Consider the following 14425-nt stretch of genomic DNA (forward strand, 5'->3'; position numbering starts at 1 on the left):
AGTATTTTGGGGGACGAATGCGGTTAAACGGCTCACCGGCAGGCGAGCCGTTTGTGTGATAGCCAACCCGGCTATCACACAACAACAAAACAAAACATAAGCACAAAAGAAAATAGAAACAGGAACATACGAAAAATATTACATAACATAATCTCCGTGCCACCATGATTTTCTCCTGTTTTTCCTGGGCATGGTGATGTTACCGGCGCGCTCTACTGTAGCTTCCTCGGTGTTATCCTCACTGCTCTGGTGGCTCTCAGTGTTGCTGTCATCATCATCCTGGCCATGTCCAGGTACTGCAGATTGTGGCACATCCATCGCAGCTGTTTCCTCGCTCGCCTAGCAAGGAACACTGCCCTACTGCCTGCTCCTCTCACATTGAGCATCACCTCCGAGGATCAAAGGAACTTCCTGGCCACGTACCTTTAACTTCCTTTCTTGGAAGTCCAAACTTGCTCCCACACGCGTGAGGAAGTCAATCCCCAGCAGGCAAGAGTCTTCCAAGGCAGAGACAAAGACTGGCAATCTTTCCATGTTTCCCACGCCGATATTCACTATAACGGGGCCCCACATAGTGGCACTGACTTGTGATGCTACACAGTTGTTGTGTAGCTCTGGCACACTGCGCACATCCAAAGTCCTCTCTCATGACTGTCTTCTTGGATCTTGTCTGTCTTCCTCCCCATCCTCCTCTCCTCCATTCCATCATGCCATCAACGTCCAGTCTCTCAGGTAAATAACCTTTTCTTTTTTATTCATTTTATTATCATTTTGATAGCATTTACGTAAGTAAAACAATTTAGGCTTTTTATAATTATTTCGTTCATGTCATGCATACATCAAAGGTCTATTTTGAATGGGTTTTATGGACAAAAGTATGATTTTTTTTTTTTTGGTCTGGAACGGATTAATGGTATTTCAATACATTCTTATGGGAAAAATTGTTTCAGGGGACGAACAAATCGGGTGACGAACAGGATTTAGGAACGAATTATGGTCGTGAGCTGAGGTTTTACTGTATGGTAAGAAAAATTCACAGATACGGTATCCGCTCATGTCATCTGAGAGGGCCCAGCGCGGGGGAGCAGGGGTGGTGACGTCATCCACGCCACACCTCCCCGCCACTCACAGTACTGACTTTACCTTGACCACCCTTAGAGCCTGTTATCTCTTCCCCTCCCCCCTTTTTTTTTAACTGCTTTACATATTACTTATATGCATTATTAATTTTTTTTTTTTTTTTTTTACATTACAAGGGCACTGGCCAAGGGAAAACAAAGTGTTGGAAAAAAAAAAATCCCGCTGGTTGCCAGGCCCTGTTAAGAGGAAAGTAGAAAGAGAAAAAACAAAAAAATCTAAAAGGAGGGTCCAGTTAACGTAAGAGGTGTCTTGACACTCCTCTTTTGAAAGAGTTTAAGTCATAGGCAGGTGGAAATACAGACACAGGTAGAGAGTTCCAGAGTTTACCAGTGTAGGGAATGAAGGAGTGAAGATACTGGTTAACTCTTGCATTAGGAAGATGGACAGAATAGGGATGAGAAGAAGTAGAGAGTCTTGTGCAGCGAGGCCGCAGGAGGGGAAGGCATGCAGTTAGCAAGTTCAGAAGAGCAGACAGCATGAAAACAGCGGTAGAAGACAGATAAAGATGCAACATTGCGGCGGTGACTTAAAGAATCAAGACAGTCAGTTAGAGGAGAAGAGTTGATAAGACGAAAAGCTTTAGATTCCACCTTGTTTAGTAAAGCTGTGTGTGGATCCCCAGACATGAGAGCCATACTCCATACACGGGCGGATAAGGCCCTTGTACAGAGCAAGCAGCTGGGAGGAGAGAAAATGGACGAAGACGCCATAGGACACCTAACTTCTTGGAAGCTGATTTAGCAAGAGTAGAGATGTGAAATTTCCAGTTTAGATTTTTAGTGAAGGATAGACCGAGTGTGTTTAATGTAGAGGAGAGGGAAGTTGAGTGTTATTGAAGAAGAGAGGATAGTTGTCTGGAAGGTTATGTCGAGTAGATAGTTGTAGAAATTGAGTTTTTGAGGCATTGAACAAAACCAGGTTTTCTCTGCCCCAATCAGAAACAAGTGAAAGATCAGAAGTTAGGCGTCCTATAGCATCTCGCCTTGAGTCATTTAATTGTTGTTGGGTTGGGCGTCTGTTGAACGCTGTTGAATAATGCAGGGTGGTATCATCAGCATAGGAGTGGATAGGGCATTGAGTCAGATTTAGGAGATCATTGATGAATAATAGAAAGAGAGTGGGTGATAGGACAGAACCCTGTGGAACACCACTGTTGATAGTTTTAGGGAAGAACAGTGACCGTCTACTACAGCAGCAATAGAACGATCGGAAAGGAAACTGGAGATGAAGGTACAGAGAGAAGGATAGAATCCGTAGGAGGGTAGTTTAGAAATTAAAGATTTGTGCCAGACTCTATCGAAGGCTTTCGATATGTCAAGGCCGACAGCAAAGGTTTCACCGAAGTCCCTAAAGAGGATGACCAAGATTCAGTTAGGAAAGTAAGAAGATCACCAGTAGATCTGCCTTTACGGAAACCATACTGGCAATCAGAGAGAAGGTTGTGAGCTGATAGATGCCTCATTATCTTCCTATTAAGGATAGACTCAAAGGCTTTAGAAAGGCAGGAAATCAAAGCTATAGGGCGGTAGTTAGAAGGATTGGAGTGGTCACCTTTTTTAGGGACAGGTTGAATGTGAGCAAACTTCCAGCAAGAAGGATAAATAGAAGTAGAGAGACACAGATGAAAGAGTTTGACCAGGCAGTGAGCGAGTTCGGAAGCACAGTTTTTGAGAACAACAGGAGGGACTCCATCCGGACCGTAAGCCTTCCGAGAATTAGATGAATAAATGGAATATTAAAGGGTCTATTGTAAGCACAAATATATTCATAATAATCATGGCAAACACTAAAAGCCTACTACCAGTGGCAAACCATGCAGCAACTGATAAAGGGCACAGATGGGCCTGGCAAGCCCAATATCAGTGAATGGTGAAAGTTGTATAACATCAAGCACGCCTTAGATAACATCAAGTCATCTCGGGATGAAGTGAAGACGTCTACCATGAACTTGGCATGCCATTCACAGTACTGACCTTAGCTTGACCACCCTTGGAGCCTATTATCTCTTCCTTCTCTTTTTTAAATGCATTATATATTACTTACATGCATTACTAATTGGATGAATAAATGGAATATTAGAGGGTCTATTGTAAGCACAAATATATTCATAATAATCATGGCAAACACTAAAAGCCTACCACCAGCGGCAAACCATACAGCAACTGATAAAAGGCACAGATTGGCCTGGCAAGCCCACTATAAGAGAATGGTGGAAGTTTCATAACATTAAGCACGCCTTAGATAACATCAAGTCATCTTGGGATGAAGTGAAGATGTCTATCATGAACTTGGCGTGGAATAAAGTATGACCAGAATGCGCGTATGACTTCCCAGGCTTCGCTGAAGACGACATCGGTGTGATCAGAAATGACATAGTAAATCTGTGCCATAGGGCTGGCTTCGATGAAGTTGATGATGATGATGTTCAAGATCTTTTGGAAAGTCCTGCTGAATCTCTCTCAAATGATGAACTTATAGACCTAGACAAGGCATCAGAGGAGGCATAGAAAGAGGGAGATGAGGAAGAAGAACCTGTGCATGGCCTGGACATCAAAACTCTTACAGAATGTCTCGATGGTATCGAAAAAGCTCTGGAAACCCTGGAGGAACGTGACCCAAATCCTACCAGGAGTAGCAAAGTGGCTCATGACGTAGAGAAAAGCGTCAAGATTTATCAAGAAATCTATGATGAAAAAACAAGAAAAGCTAAACAGTCCTCTATCTACTCGTTCTTCAAGCCAGTCAGACATTCTGTCCCTGTCACACCTGCCGACCCTGCTACAGCTGGCCCTTCCTCAATATCTTTCTTCAAACCAGTGAAACGTGCCGACCCTGCTACAGCTGGCCCTTGTACATCTGCTTCCGACAGTGCAGATGACGACGTCTTATCCTTGTCTGCCCACTCGGCGGAAGATGAGTAAGGGCTGAAATCCCTACTGTCCCTTAGCCTCGGGAAGGACATCATCTGATAGAATACATGGCAATTGAAAAGCAAATAAAAAAATTTTTTGCTTATTTTTTTGCACAGTACTTTACTTTATTTTTTTTAACGATTATTTTTATGTATTTTCATTTCTGTAGGGGTGATTTTTGACATGCTGGAACGCATTCACTATTATTAAATGTTATAATGGGTTCGATATACGGTAAATTCGATATGCAGTAAGGTTTTCAGGAACGCATATGTACCGTATAATGAGGACTTACTGTATGTATATACAGTGTATATATATATATATATATATATATATATATATATATATATATATATATATATATATATATATATATCTCCCATATTTTGCCGAGCACGACTTTGACTCGCGATTGCATGATTTGGTCTCCATTTGAATCTCCCGCTGGTCCTGGTGGATACACTTGACCTCCCCTCCCAAGCGTCTTGGACTCGCCCCGGGGCTTGTGGTAGCATGCTGCCTCCCGCCAATCGCTCTCTCCTTGTTGTGCTGTTGTTATGTACAGACATGGCTCCCTTGCGCTCTTTTCATTTCATTTTGGCCATGGCCTCCAAGCGTCCTACCCCATCTACCCCTTCTGCTGTCAAGAAGAGGAAGGTGCTGAGCCTAGCACATAAGATGGAGGTGATTGAGAGTGTCGAAGGAGGCTTGGGGTGGACCGAAGCTGCTAAGAAGTTTGGGCTGCACGAGTCGGTGGCATAGTGGATAAGGTGGTGAGCGTGGGATCGGGCAGACATCCACGCGTAGGTTCGAATCCCACCACGTACAGCCTTAAAACACTTTGCCATTTGTCGAGTGGTTTAAAGTTACCTACATATCACCATGATACCCAGGCTCTAGGTGGTTACACCCAAGATGAGCATGGGCAGTGATATGGGCCCTAATATGGGTACCACTATAAATAAAATTGCCTGCGCCACTAATGGGCGGAAGCTGAACAGCGCTTCCCATACACTCTTCAAGTGTGCCTACAGGCGCTATAGGCCTTACCGGATGGGAAAAAAAAAATAAATAAAAAATAAAAAATAAAAAAAATAAAATAAAAAATTTACAAGGCGCGGGAAAAAATTATTCGCCTGACAGGAATCTCGCCGTACACGACAAGCTCAGGAACATAACTGTTGTGTTGGGCGAGGTATGACTGTGTGTATATATATATATATATATATATATATATATATATATATATATATATATATATATATATATATATATATATATATATAAATAAATATATATATATATCCTCTGAGACATGTTCTGTTAAAAATTATAGCAAGTTTAATGTTACATGTTTTCTTGTGTATAGATTCTCTCTTTCTCAGGAGTATCTTATTCTCTTCTTTAGTTGTGTGGTGATGAGTTCACCAGTTTTTATTTACCAAAACACATTTTCGGATTGATAACTCTTCTTCAGTGGCTGTAGATGTATCCATTTCTGCAGCTGGGAGTGAAGTGGGGAGTATGCTGTGTGGCAGGCTTTTAGTGCTGGCCACACCTAATGTGGTGGTTGTGGCACCCTCTGATTGCTCCTGAGAAAGAGAGAATCTATATACAAGAAAATATGCAATGCTGAGCTTGCCATCACTATTAACTGAACATATCTTCAAAAAAAAAAAAAAAAAAAAAAAAAAAACTTCCTGCTCATATATATATATATATATATATATATATATATATATATATATATATATATATATATATATATATATACGTAGAAGTGGGCCAGCCAAGGGCAAAAAGAGTTAGAAAAAGCCCACTTGAGCTGGCTCTCCAAAGAGTACAAAAAGTGCCAAAACCGTCCGCCAGAATTAGGGGAGCAAATGCCTCGATATCTCCCTCTTAAAAGAAGACAAGTTGTAAGAATTTGGAAATACAGATGCAGGGAGGGAGTTCCAGAGTAATATATATATATATATATATATATATATATATATATATATATATATATATATATATATATATATATATATATATATATATATATATATTACAGGCAAACCCCGCTTAACAAAGGGGTTACAATTCTAAAAAACACATTGTTAAGCAAAACTTCGTTAAGCAAACCGATTATAACAAGTTTAATCCCTGATTTGAACTTCCATTGAGAGTAAGCAAAGCGAGAGTGCATCATAGTACAGTAAAAAGTTTAATGAAAGTAAAAATTATGAAGTTAAACATTTAGGTAGTTCAATTTAAGTCATTATAATGTACACTAATGTATGTATGTACATAACTTTATAATGTTGATGATCTTAACTTTATGAAGGGAGGGAGAGTGAAACGGGAAAGACACTAACCGGCAACCTGTGGAATGTAAACAAAGTGTGCATCATTGTACCGCATACAAAACTTATGTACTACATTTCCACAAGGCTTTCCATTTTATCCATTGTAGAGTCACAAGTTCAGATGGTTCCTTTAGCTTGCAAGGAAGAAACGGTCTTCCCAGCCTTCTTAATAGAGTCTGCTGACTTGAAAATAGTAGACAGTAGATAGAGTCAAAATGGTGGCGAGTAATGTTATTAGTTTTCTGGCCTCTCTAGTGTCTGTGAATAATATCCAGCTTCACTTCAAGAGAAAGAGACTTCCTGGTCTTCTTAGGAACACTAGGCAACATTGCAGGGTGTTTTGGTGGTAAGTTGAGCTAGGGAAGACGAGCTGCTGCTGACGCTGTTATGTTTTGACTGGGGAGTAAGTGGTGCGAGTGTTGTCCATGAGAGGCTTGATCTTGATCTTGATCTTTATTCTACAGGGGTCTCAGAATTTTTCCTGAGGCAGGCCTTAGTACCAGTAGCTCCTGGTGTATTCAAAAGCCTGTCAGCTTGCGTGATACGGTGGGGCTTTGAAATTTGGAAAAAAATTACCTGGGTAAAACTTCGTTAAAGCGAGTTTGGTGTTCGTTAAACAAGCAGATGGTAGTAAAATGAAACCTTCATTGTAGTGAAATTTTGTTGTGTGAACCTTCGTTAAACGGGGCTTGCCTGTATATACAGGCAACCCCCGTTTAACGAAGGGGTTACGTTCCTAAAAAACATTTCGTTAAGCGACACTTCGTTAAGTGAACCGATTATAACTAGTTTAACCCCTGATTTGAACTTCCATTCAGAGTAAGCAAAGCGAGAGTGCATCATAGTACAGTAAAAGGTTTAATGAAAGTAAAAATTATGAAGTTAAACATGTAGGTAGTTTAATTTAAGTCATTATAATGTACACTAATGTATGTATGTACGTAACTTTATAATGTTGATGATCTTAACTTTATGAAGGGAGGGAGAGTGAAACGGGAAAGACACTAACCAGCAACCTGTGGAATGTAAACAAAGTGCGCATCATTGTACCGCATACAAAAACTTATGTACCACATTTCTACAAGGCTTTCCATTTTATCCATTGTAGAGTCACGAGTTCAGGTGGTTCTTTTAGCTTGCAAGGAAGATATGGTCTCACCAGCCTTCTTAATAGAGTCTGCTGACTTGAAACTAGTAGACAGTAGATGGAGTCAAGATGGTGGCCAGCAATGTTATTAGTTTTCTGGCCTTTCTCTCTCGTGTCTGTGAATAATACCCAGCTTCACTTCGAGAGTAAGACACTTCCTGGTCTTCTTAGGAACGTTAGGCCACATTGCAAGGCATGTTGGTGATAAGTTGAACTAGGGAAGATGAGCTGCTGGAGTGAGTGAATGGTGCAAGTGATCTTGATCTTGATCTTGATGTTACAGATGACGCAGAATTTCTTCTGAGTCAGGCCTTTGTATCGGCAGTGCCTGTGTTGTCCACGAGAGGCTTGATCTTGATCTTTATTCTACAGGTGTCTCAGGATTTCTCCTGAGGCAGGCCTTAGTACCAGCAGCTCCTGATGTATTCAAAAGCCTGTCAGCTTGCATGATACAGTGGGGCTTTCAAATTGGGAAAAAATTACCTGGATAAAACTTCGTTAAAGTGAGTTTGGTGTTCGTTAAACGAGCAGATGGTAGTAAAATGAAACCTTCGTTGTAGCGAAATTTCGTTGTGTGAACCTCCGTTAAACGGGGGTTGCCTGTATATATATATATATATATATATATATATATATATATATATATATATATATATATATATATATATATATATATATGCATTTTTCTTTCTTTTCTTTTCTTTTTAAAATGAGAAAAATGTGAAGAAAATCAAGTGACATTTGAGAAAAACAAGAAAATAGTTCAGAATACTAGACTAAACCACATGAGGGAGATGCTGCTGAAAAGATTAAACCTCCCAACCTTCAACCTGAAGCAGAACTAGCAACCCTTCTTATGTTAAGTCTTCTGTATATACTTAATCCTGATACTGAAGATCCTGAACTTACATGATGGATTTCCAAGGGTATTTAGTAGGTCAGAATTGTTTATAAGATTGCATAGGATAAGCCACATTTGGCTGACTTTACGTAAGTTTTACTATAGTATAATTAATGAAATTTCAATAATAAAAACTTAAAAGCAAACAATTTATAAAGGATGGTAGTTCACACTCAAAACTATATGATCATCCTTTGCATTTGACATAATATTTACACCTGTCCTTTTTATCAGAAATACAAAGTTACAAACCTCCTACCTTAACTTATTCCTAATCTCTCCCATGGCCTTTGTTGTCACTTCCAGTAAGTCTCCTTCTCCATCTTGGTCATTTTCATACTTAGGTCCTTCAGCAAGCGTCTTCAAAAACTGAGTGACTGTACTCCTCAGGGAGCGCAAGGTATTCAAGCTAACTGTGAGTACTTCTACACTAGAGCCTTCTGGTGCTGCCATTCTGCCGGCTACTTTACTAAATCTCTGGAATAAAACAAAAGAACATGAAAAAGGCAACTAAGCTAAATTATAAAACCCTAGTTTTAAATCAAGTTGATCTAAAATAAAATCAATAGAATATTCTATTCAAGAATTTCAAATGCAAAAACTGTCACTATGTGGGACAAAACAATCATCCCTTTTTATCCAAGGGGGTTATGACAGATACCCATAGATAAAAAAGGTGTGGAAAATAGTGCCCTTTAGGTTATAAACATTTAATTTGTTAATTAGCCAACGAGAGAGAGAGAGAGAGAGAGAGCAATAAACTTTGCTAGGTTGCCTCGCACTGCCTCTTGTTTTCATCAATGTCATGAATTTGTAGCTGGAAGCAATCTGTGCAAAATTGAAATGGAAACTGAAACTTTTGTTGACAAGGGATGATTTTATTAAACTTACTACAAATTTTCAATACAATATATAGAGTACTATATCATACTACATAGTTATACTATACTAATATATGTGTATTTACCTAGTTGTATTGTACAGGGTTCGAGCGGGGCTCATAGTGTCCTGTCTCCATATCTTCATTTATCTACTTTTTCCTTAAAGTTATGCACATTATGTGCTGTAACAACTTCATTATCGAATGCATAATATTTTTCCACCGTTCTGTGTGGAAAACTGTATTTTGCAATATCCTTCACACACTGCCTCATCTTGATCTTTTCATATCCTCTTGTCCTTCCATCTCCTGTCAACAGCATCAGGTCTTCTTTGTCTATCTTTTCAATATCATTTATTATCTTATACATTGTTACTAGGTCCCCATGTTCTCTTCTATCTTGTAAGGTTGGCAGTCCAATTTCCTTCACTTGTTCTTCATATGTGAGGTCCTTTAATTCCAGCACCATCTTTGTGGCAATCTTCTGTATCCTTTCCAATTTTCTTACATCCTTTTTAGAGCTCAGAGATCATACCACTGCTGCATATTCCAGCCTTGGTCGTATCATGCTTGTGATGATTTTTTTCATCATATCTTTATCCATGTAATGAAATGCCACTCTTATATTTTATATGATAGTCCAAATATCTTGCTTGTGTGTTTTTCGGGGCTCAGATTTTCCTGTATGATCACTACCAGATCTTTTTCCTCTTTAGTCTTTGTTATTTGTTCTTCTCCCATCACATAGTTCCATAACAGTCTTCTCTTACTCTTTCCTAGTTCCATTATGTGACATTTCTTGGCATTAAACTCCAATTTCCACCTCCTGCTCCACTCATAGATCTTGTTTATATCTTCCTGTAACAGCAGACAGCCCTCTCTGGTTTAACAACTCTTAACAGCGTTGCATCATCAGCGAATAAATTTATATAACCTTTTATCCCATTGTGAATATCATTTACATAAATCTAAAACATAATGGGGGCTAACACTGACCCTTGTGACACTCCACTAATTACTGTACCCCAAGATGAGTATGTATCTCTGATCACAGTTATTTCCCTATCCTTCAAATAATCTCTTGTCCATTCGAGCAAAATTCCTCACAGTCCTCCTATGCTCTCTAGTTTCCAAAGTAGTCTTCCATGAGGGACTTTATCAAAAGTCTTTTTAATATCCAGGTATACTGTGTGTGTGTGTGTGTGTGTATTTATCTAGTTTTACCTAGTTGTATTGTATAGGGTTTGAGTGGGGCTCTCCATGTCTCCAATTATCCAAATTTTCTCTAAATCATGCACATTATGTAATGTAACAACTTCATTACTCAATGCATTCCACTTTTTCACTGTTCAATGTGGAAAACTGTATTTTCCAATATCCTTCACACACTGCCTCATCCTAATCTTTTTTTACATGTCCTCTTGTCCTTCCATCTTTTTCTGTCATCAGCACCATGTCTTCTTTGGCAATCTTTTCAATGCCATTTACTATTTTAGACATTGTTATTAGATCTCCTCATTCTCTTCTATCTTGTAAGGTTGGCAGTCCCATTTCCTTCAGCCTTTCCCCATATGTTAGGTCCTTTAGTTCCGGCACCATCTTGATAGCTATCTTCTGGATCCACTCTAATCTTCTCACATCTTTTTTCAAATTTGGTGGCCACACCACTGCTGCATATTCCAACATTGGATGTATCATGCTCATTTTTTTTTCTTCATATCGTTGTTCACATATTGAAATGCCACTCAATATTAGTCAACATCAATATGTGTGTGTGTGTGTGTGTGTGTGGGGTCCTCTATGTATGTCAGAGTTCCGTTCCTACAGCATGATGTAACAATTTTTGCACTCCCTTCTCCATAAGTTATTTCATCAACCTGCAGCTCTTTCTTTACAAGTAACACCACTTCTCTTCCTTGTTTTGTTTCTCCATTCTTTTTCATATATTGTATCTATTTTCCCCAATATCCAATGCTTCAAGTTGTTACGTTCACCGGTTAAACTGGTAAGATTGGCATCGGGGGGGAGCCGGTGAACAATAACAATAAAAAAAAACACTGCAGGTTCAACTGGTGAGGAAATGCAAAAGGGGCACTTTAAAAAGCTATTTTAATAACCCATAATGATATTGACACACATAGAATAACATGAAACATGAAACACAGATATATAACATGAAACACAGGAAAATGACATACACATATACATATAACACAGTAATAAATACAACAATAAAGAACCCAACTTAATACCTAACAATAATCCTAATCCTATATAGAGGCAATGTGGAAAACATGGGACGAGGGGAAGTGATACTTATGCGGTGTCGCAGTGGTGAAGTGCTGGGTGATGGTTGATCCCACGGTAGACCCAAGAGGCGTTGTGTTCACTGGTTGAGGCCTGGACCTCAACTTGACTTCCAGAAAGCCAAGAGCTGGCTTAACAATTCTGGTTGAGTCGAATGGGGCCGCGTGAATCCAACTTCAGGACAGTAGTGGGGCTTCATGAAACGGTGACGTGGAGGGTTCACGAGACGGTGGCATGGAGGGTTCACGAGACGGTGGCGTGGAGGGTTCACGAGACAGTGGCGTGGAGGGTTCACGAGACGGTGGCGTGGAGGGTTCACGAGACGGTGGCGTGGAGGGTGGGCGTGGAGGGTTCACGACGGTGGCGTGGAAGGTTCACGAGGAAGGTTCACGAGACGTGGCATGGAAGGTTCACGAGGAAGGTTCACGTGGCGTGGAAGGTTCACGAGACAGTGGCGGTGGCGTGGAAGGTTCACGAGGAAGGTTCACGCATGTGGAAGGTTCACGAGGGAAGGTGGCATGGAAGGTTCACGAGGCGGTGGCGTGGAAGGTTCACGAGACAGTGGCGTGGAAGGTTCACGATTTCGACCTCCGTAATGGGCTCATGAAGGAGGTGAGAGGGATCTTGATAAGGCGAGGCAATGATGTTGTCCACCCCTTGATATGGTGTACTTGTTGAAGGTTGAGTTAACAAGGCCCACCTAAGAATGCATTGGTTTCCGTTCTTCATGGCGTGAAGGAGGGCCAGAGGACTGTGATCGGTGAAGACCTTCGTAGTTTGAGGACCAGGATGAAGGTAGCACTCAAAGTGTGCCAGAGCCTCCTTCTCGATGGTGGAGTAGTTGAGTTGATGTTTCTTCAGCTTGGCGGAGTGATAGGCGATGGGATGGAGGATGCGCTGGAAGGTTTGTAGTAGGACAGCACCACTCCAACTCCACTCGCGTCCACTTGTAGATGGAAGGGGGGAGTGATCCGGCGTCAGACCACTGGTTCAGGAGAGAACACCTTGAGGTGTTGGAAGGCTTGGTCACAGGTCGGGGTCCAGTGGAAGGTATTGATAAGGTCCGTCATGAGGGTGGAGAAGTTCTTACAGAGCGTCTGTAAAACCAGCCATCCCCAAGAACCTCATGAGAGCTTTCCTGGTGGTAGGGACAGGGAAGCCAAGGATGGCCTCCACGTTAGCTCTCTTGGGGCGAACATTTTTTTTTTTTTTTTTTTTACATTACAAGGGCACTGGCCAAGGGAAAACAAAGTGTTGGAAAAAAAAAATCCGCTGGTTGCCAGGCCCTGTTAAGAGGAAAGTAGGAGAAAGAAAAAACAAAAATCTAAAAGGAGGGTCCAGTTAACGTAAGAGGTGTCTTGACACTCCTCTTTTGAAAGAGTTTAAGTCATAGGCAGGTGGAAATACAGACACAGGTAGAGAGTTCCAGAGTTTACCAGTGTAGGGAATGAAGGAGTGAAGATACTGGTTAACTCTTGCATTAGGAAGATGGACAGAATAGGGATGAGAAGAAGTAGAGAGTCTTGTGCAGCGAGGCCGCAGGAGGGGAAGGCATGCAGTTAGCAAGTTCAGAAGAGCAGACAGCATGAAAACAGCGGTAGAAGACAGATAAAGATGCAACATTGCGGCGGTGACTTAAAGAATCAAGACAGTCAGTTAGAGGAGAAGAGTTGATAAGACGAAAAGCTTTAGATTCCACCTTGTTTAGTAAAGCTGTGTGTGGATCCCCAGACATGAGAGCCATACTCCATACACGGGCGGATAAGGCCCTGTACAGAGCAAGCAGCTGGGAGGAGAGAAAAATGGACGAAGACGCCACAGGACACCTAACTTCTTGGAAGCTGATTTAGCAAGAGTAGAGATGTGAAATTTCCAGTTTAGATTTTTAGTGAAGGATAGACCGAGTGTGTTTAATGTAGAGGAGAGGGAAGTTGAGTGTTATTGAAGAAGAGAGGATAGTTGTCTGGAAGGTTATGTCGAGTAGATAGTTGTAGAAATTGAGTTTTGAGGCATTGAACAAAACCAGGTTTTCTCTGCCCCAATCAGAAACAAGTGAAAGATCAGAAGTTAGGCGTCCTATAGCATCTCGCCTTGAGTCATTTAATTGTTGTTGGGTTGGGCGTCTGTTGAACGCTGTTGAATAATGCAAGGTGGTATCATCAGCATAGGAGTGGATAGGGCATTGAGTCAGATTTAGGAGATCATTGATGAATAATAGAAAGAGAGTGGGTGATAGGACAGAACCCTGTGGAACACCACTGTTGATAGTTTTAGGGAAGAACAGTGACCGTCTACTACAGCAGCAATAGAACGATCGGAAAGGAAACTGGAGATGAAGGTACAGAGAAGGATAGAATCCGTAGGAGGGTAGTTTAGAAATTAAAGATTTGTGCCAGACTCTATCGAAGGCTTTCGATATGTCAAGGCCGACAGCAAAGGTTTCACCGAAGTCCCTAAAGAGGATGACCAAGATTCAGTTAGGAAAGTAAGAAGATCACCAGTAGATCTGCCTTTACGGAAACCATACTGGCAATCAGAGAGAAGGTTGTGAGCTGATAGATGCCTCATTATCTTCCTATTAAGGATAGACTCAAAGGCTTTAGAAAGGCAGGAAATCAAAGCTATAGGGCGGTAGTTAGAAGGATTGGAGTGGTCACCTTTTTAGGGACAGGTTGAATGTGAGCAAACTTCCAGCAAGAAGGATAAATAGAAGTAGAGACACAGATGAAAGAGTTTGACCAGGCAGTGAGCGAGTTCGGAAGCACAGTTTTGAGAACAACAGGA

General features: G+C 40.9%; 1 protein-coding gene across 3 annotated transcripts in view; it reads right to left on the bottom strand.

Moving 5' to 3' along the window:
- LOC123518549 (mediator of RNA polymerase II transcription subunit 27-like) overlaps positions 1–14425 on the bottom strand; it is a 100037-nt gene that overhangs the window by 61508 nt on the left and 24104 nt on the right. For all 3 annotated transcript variants that reach the window (XR_006678814.1, XR_006678815.1, XM_045279383.1), the window contains exon 2: positions 8714–8931. Coding sequence is in view for 1 of the 3 variants with exons in the window: in XM_045279383.1 (XP_045135318.1) it covers positions 8714–8931 (218 nt within the window). In the remaining 2 variants the exon portion in view is untranslated. The remainder of the gene's footprint in view (positions 1–8713; positions 8932–14425) is intronic.

The sequence above is a fragment of the Portunus trituberculatus genome, chromosome 44 (assembly GCF_017591435.1).
Source record: "Portunus trituberculatus isolate SZX2019 chromosome 44, ASM1759143v1, whole genome shotgun sequence".
NCBI lineage: Eukaryota > Metazoa > Arthropoda > Malacostraca > Decapoda > Portunidae > Portunus > Portunus trituberculatus.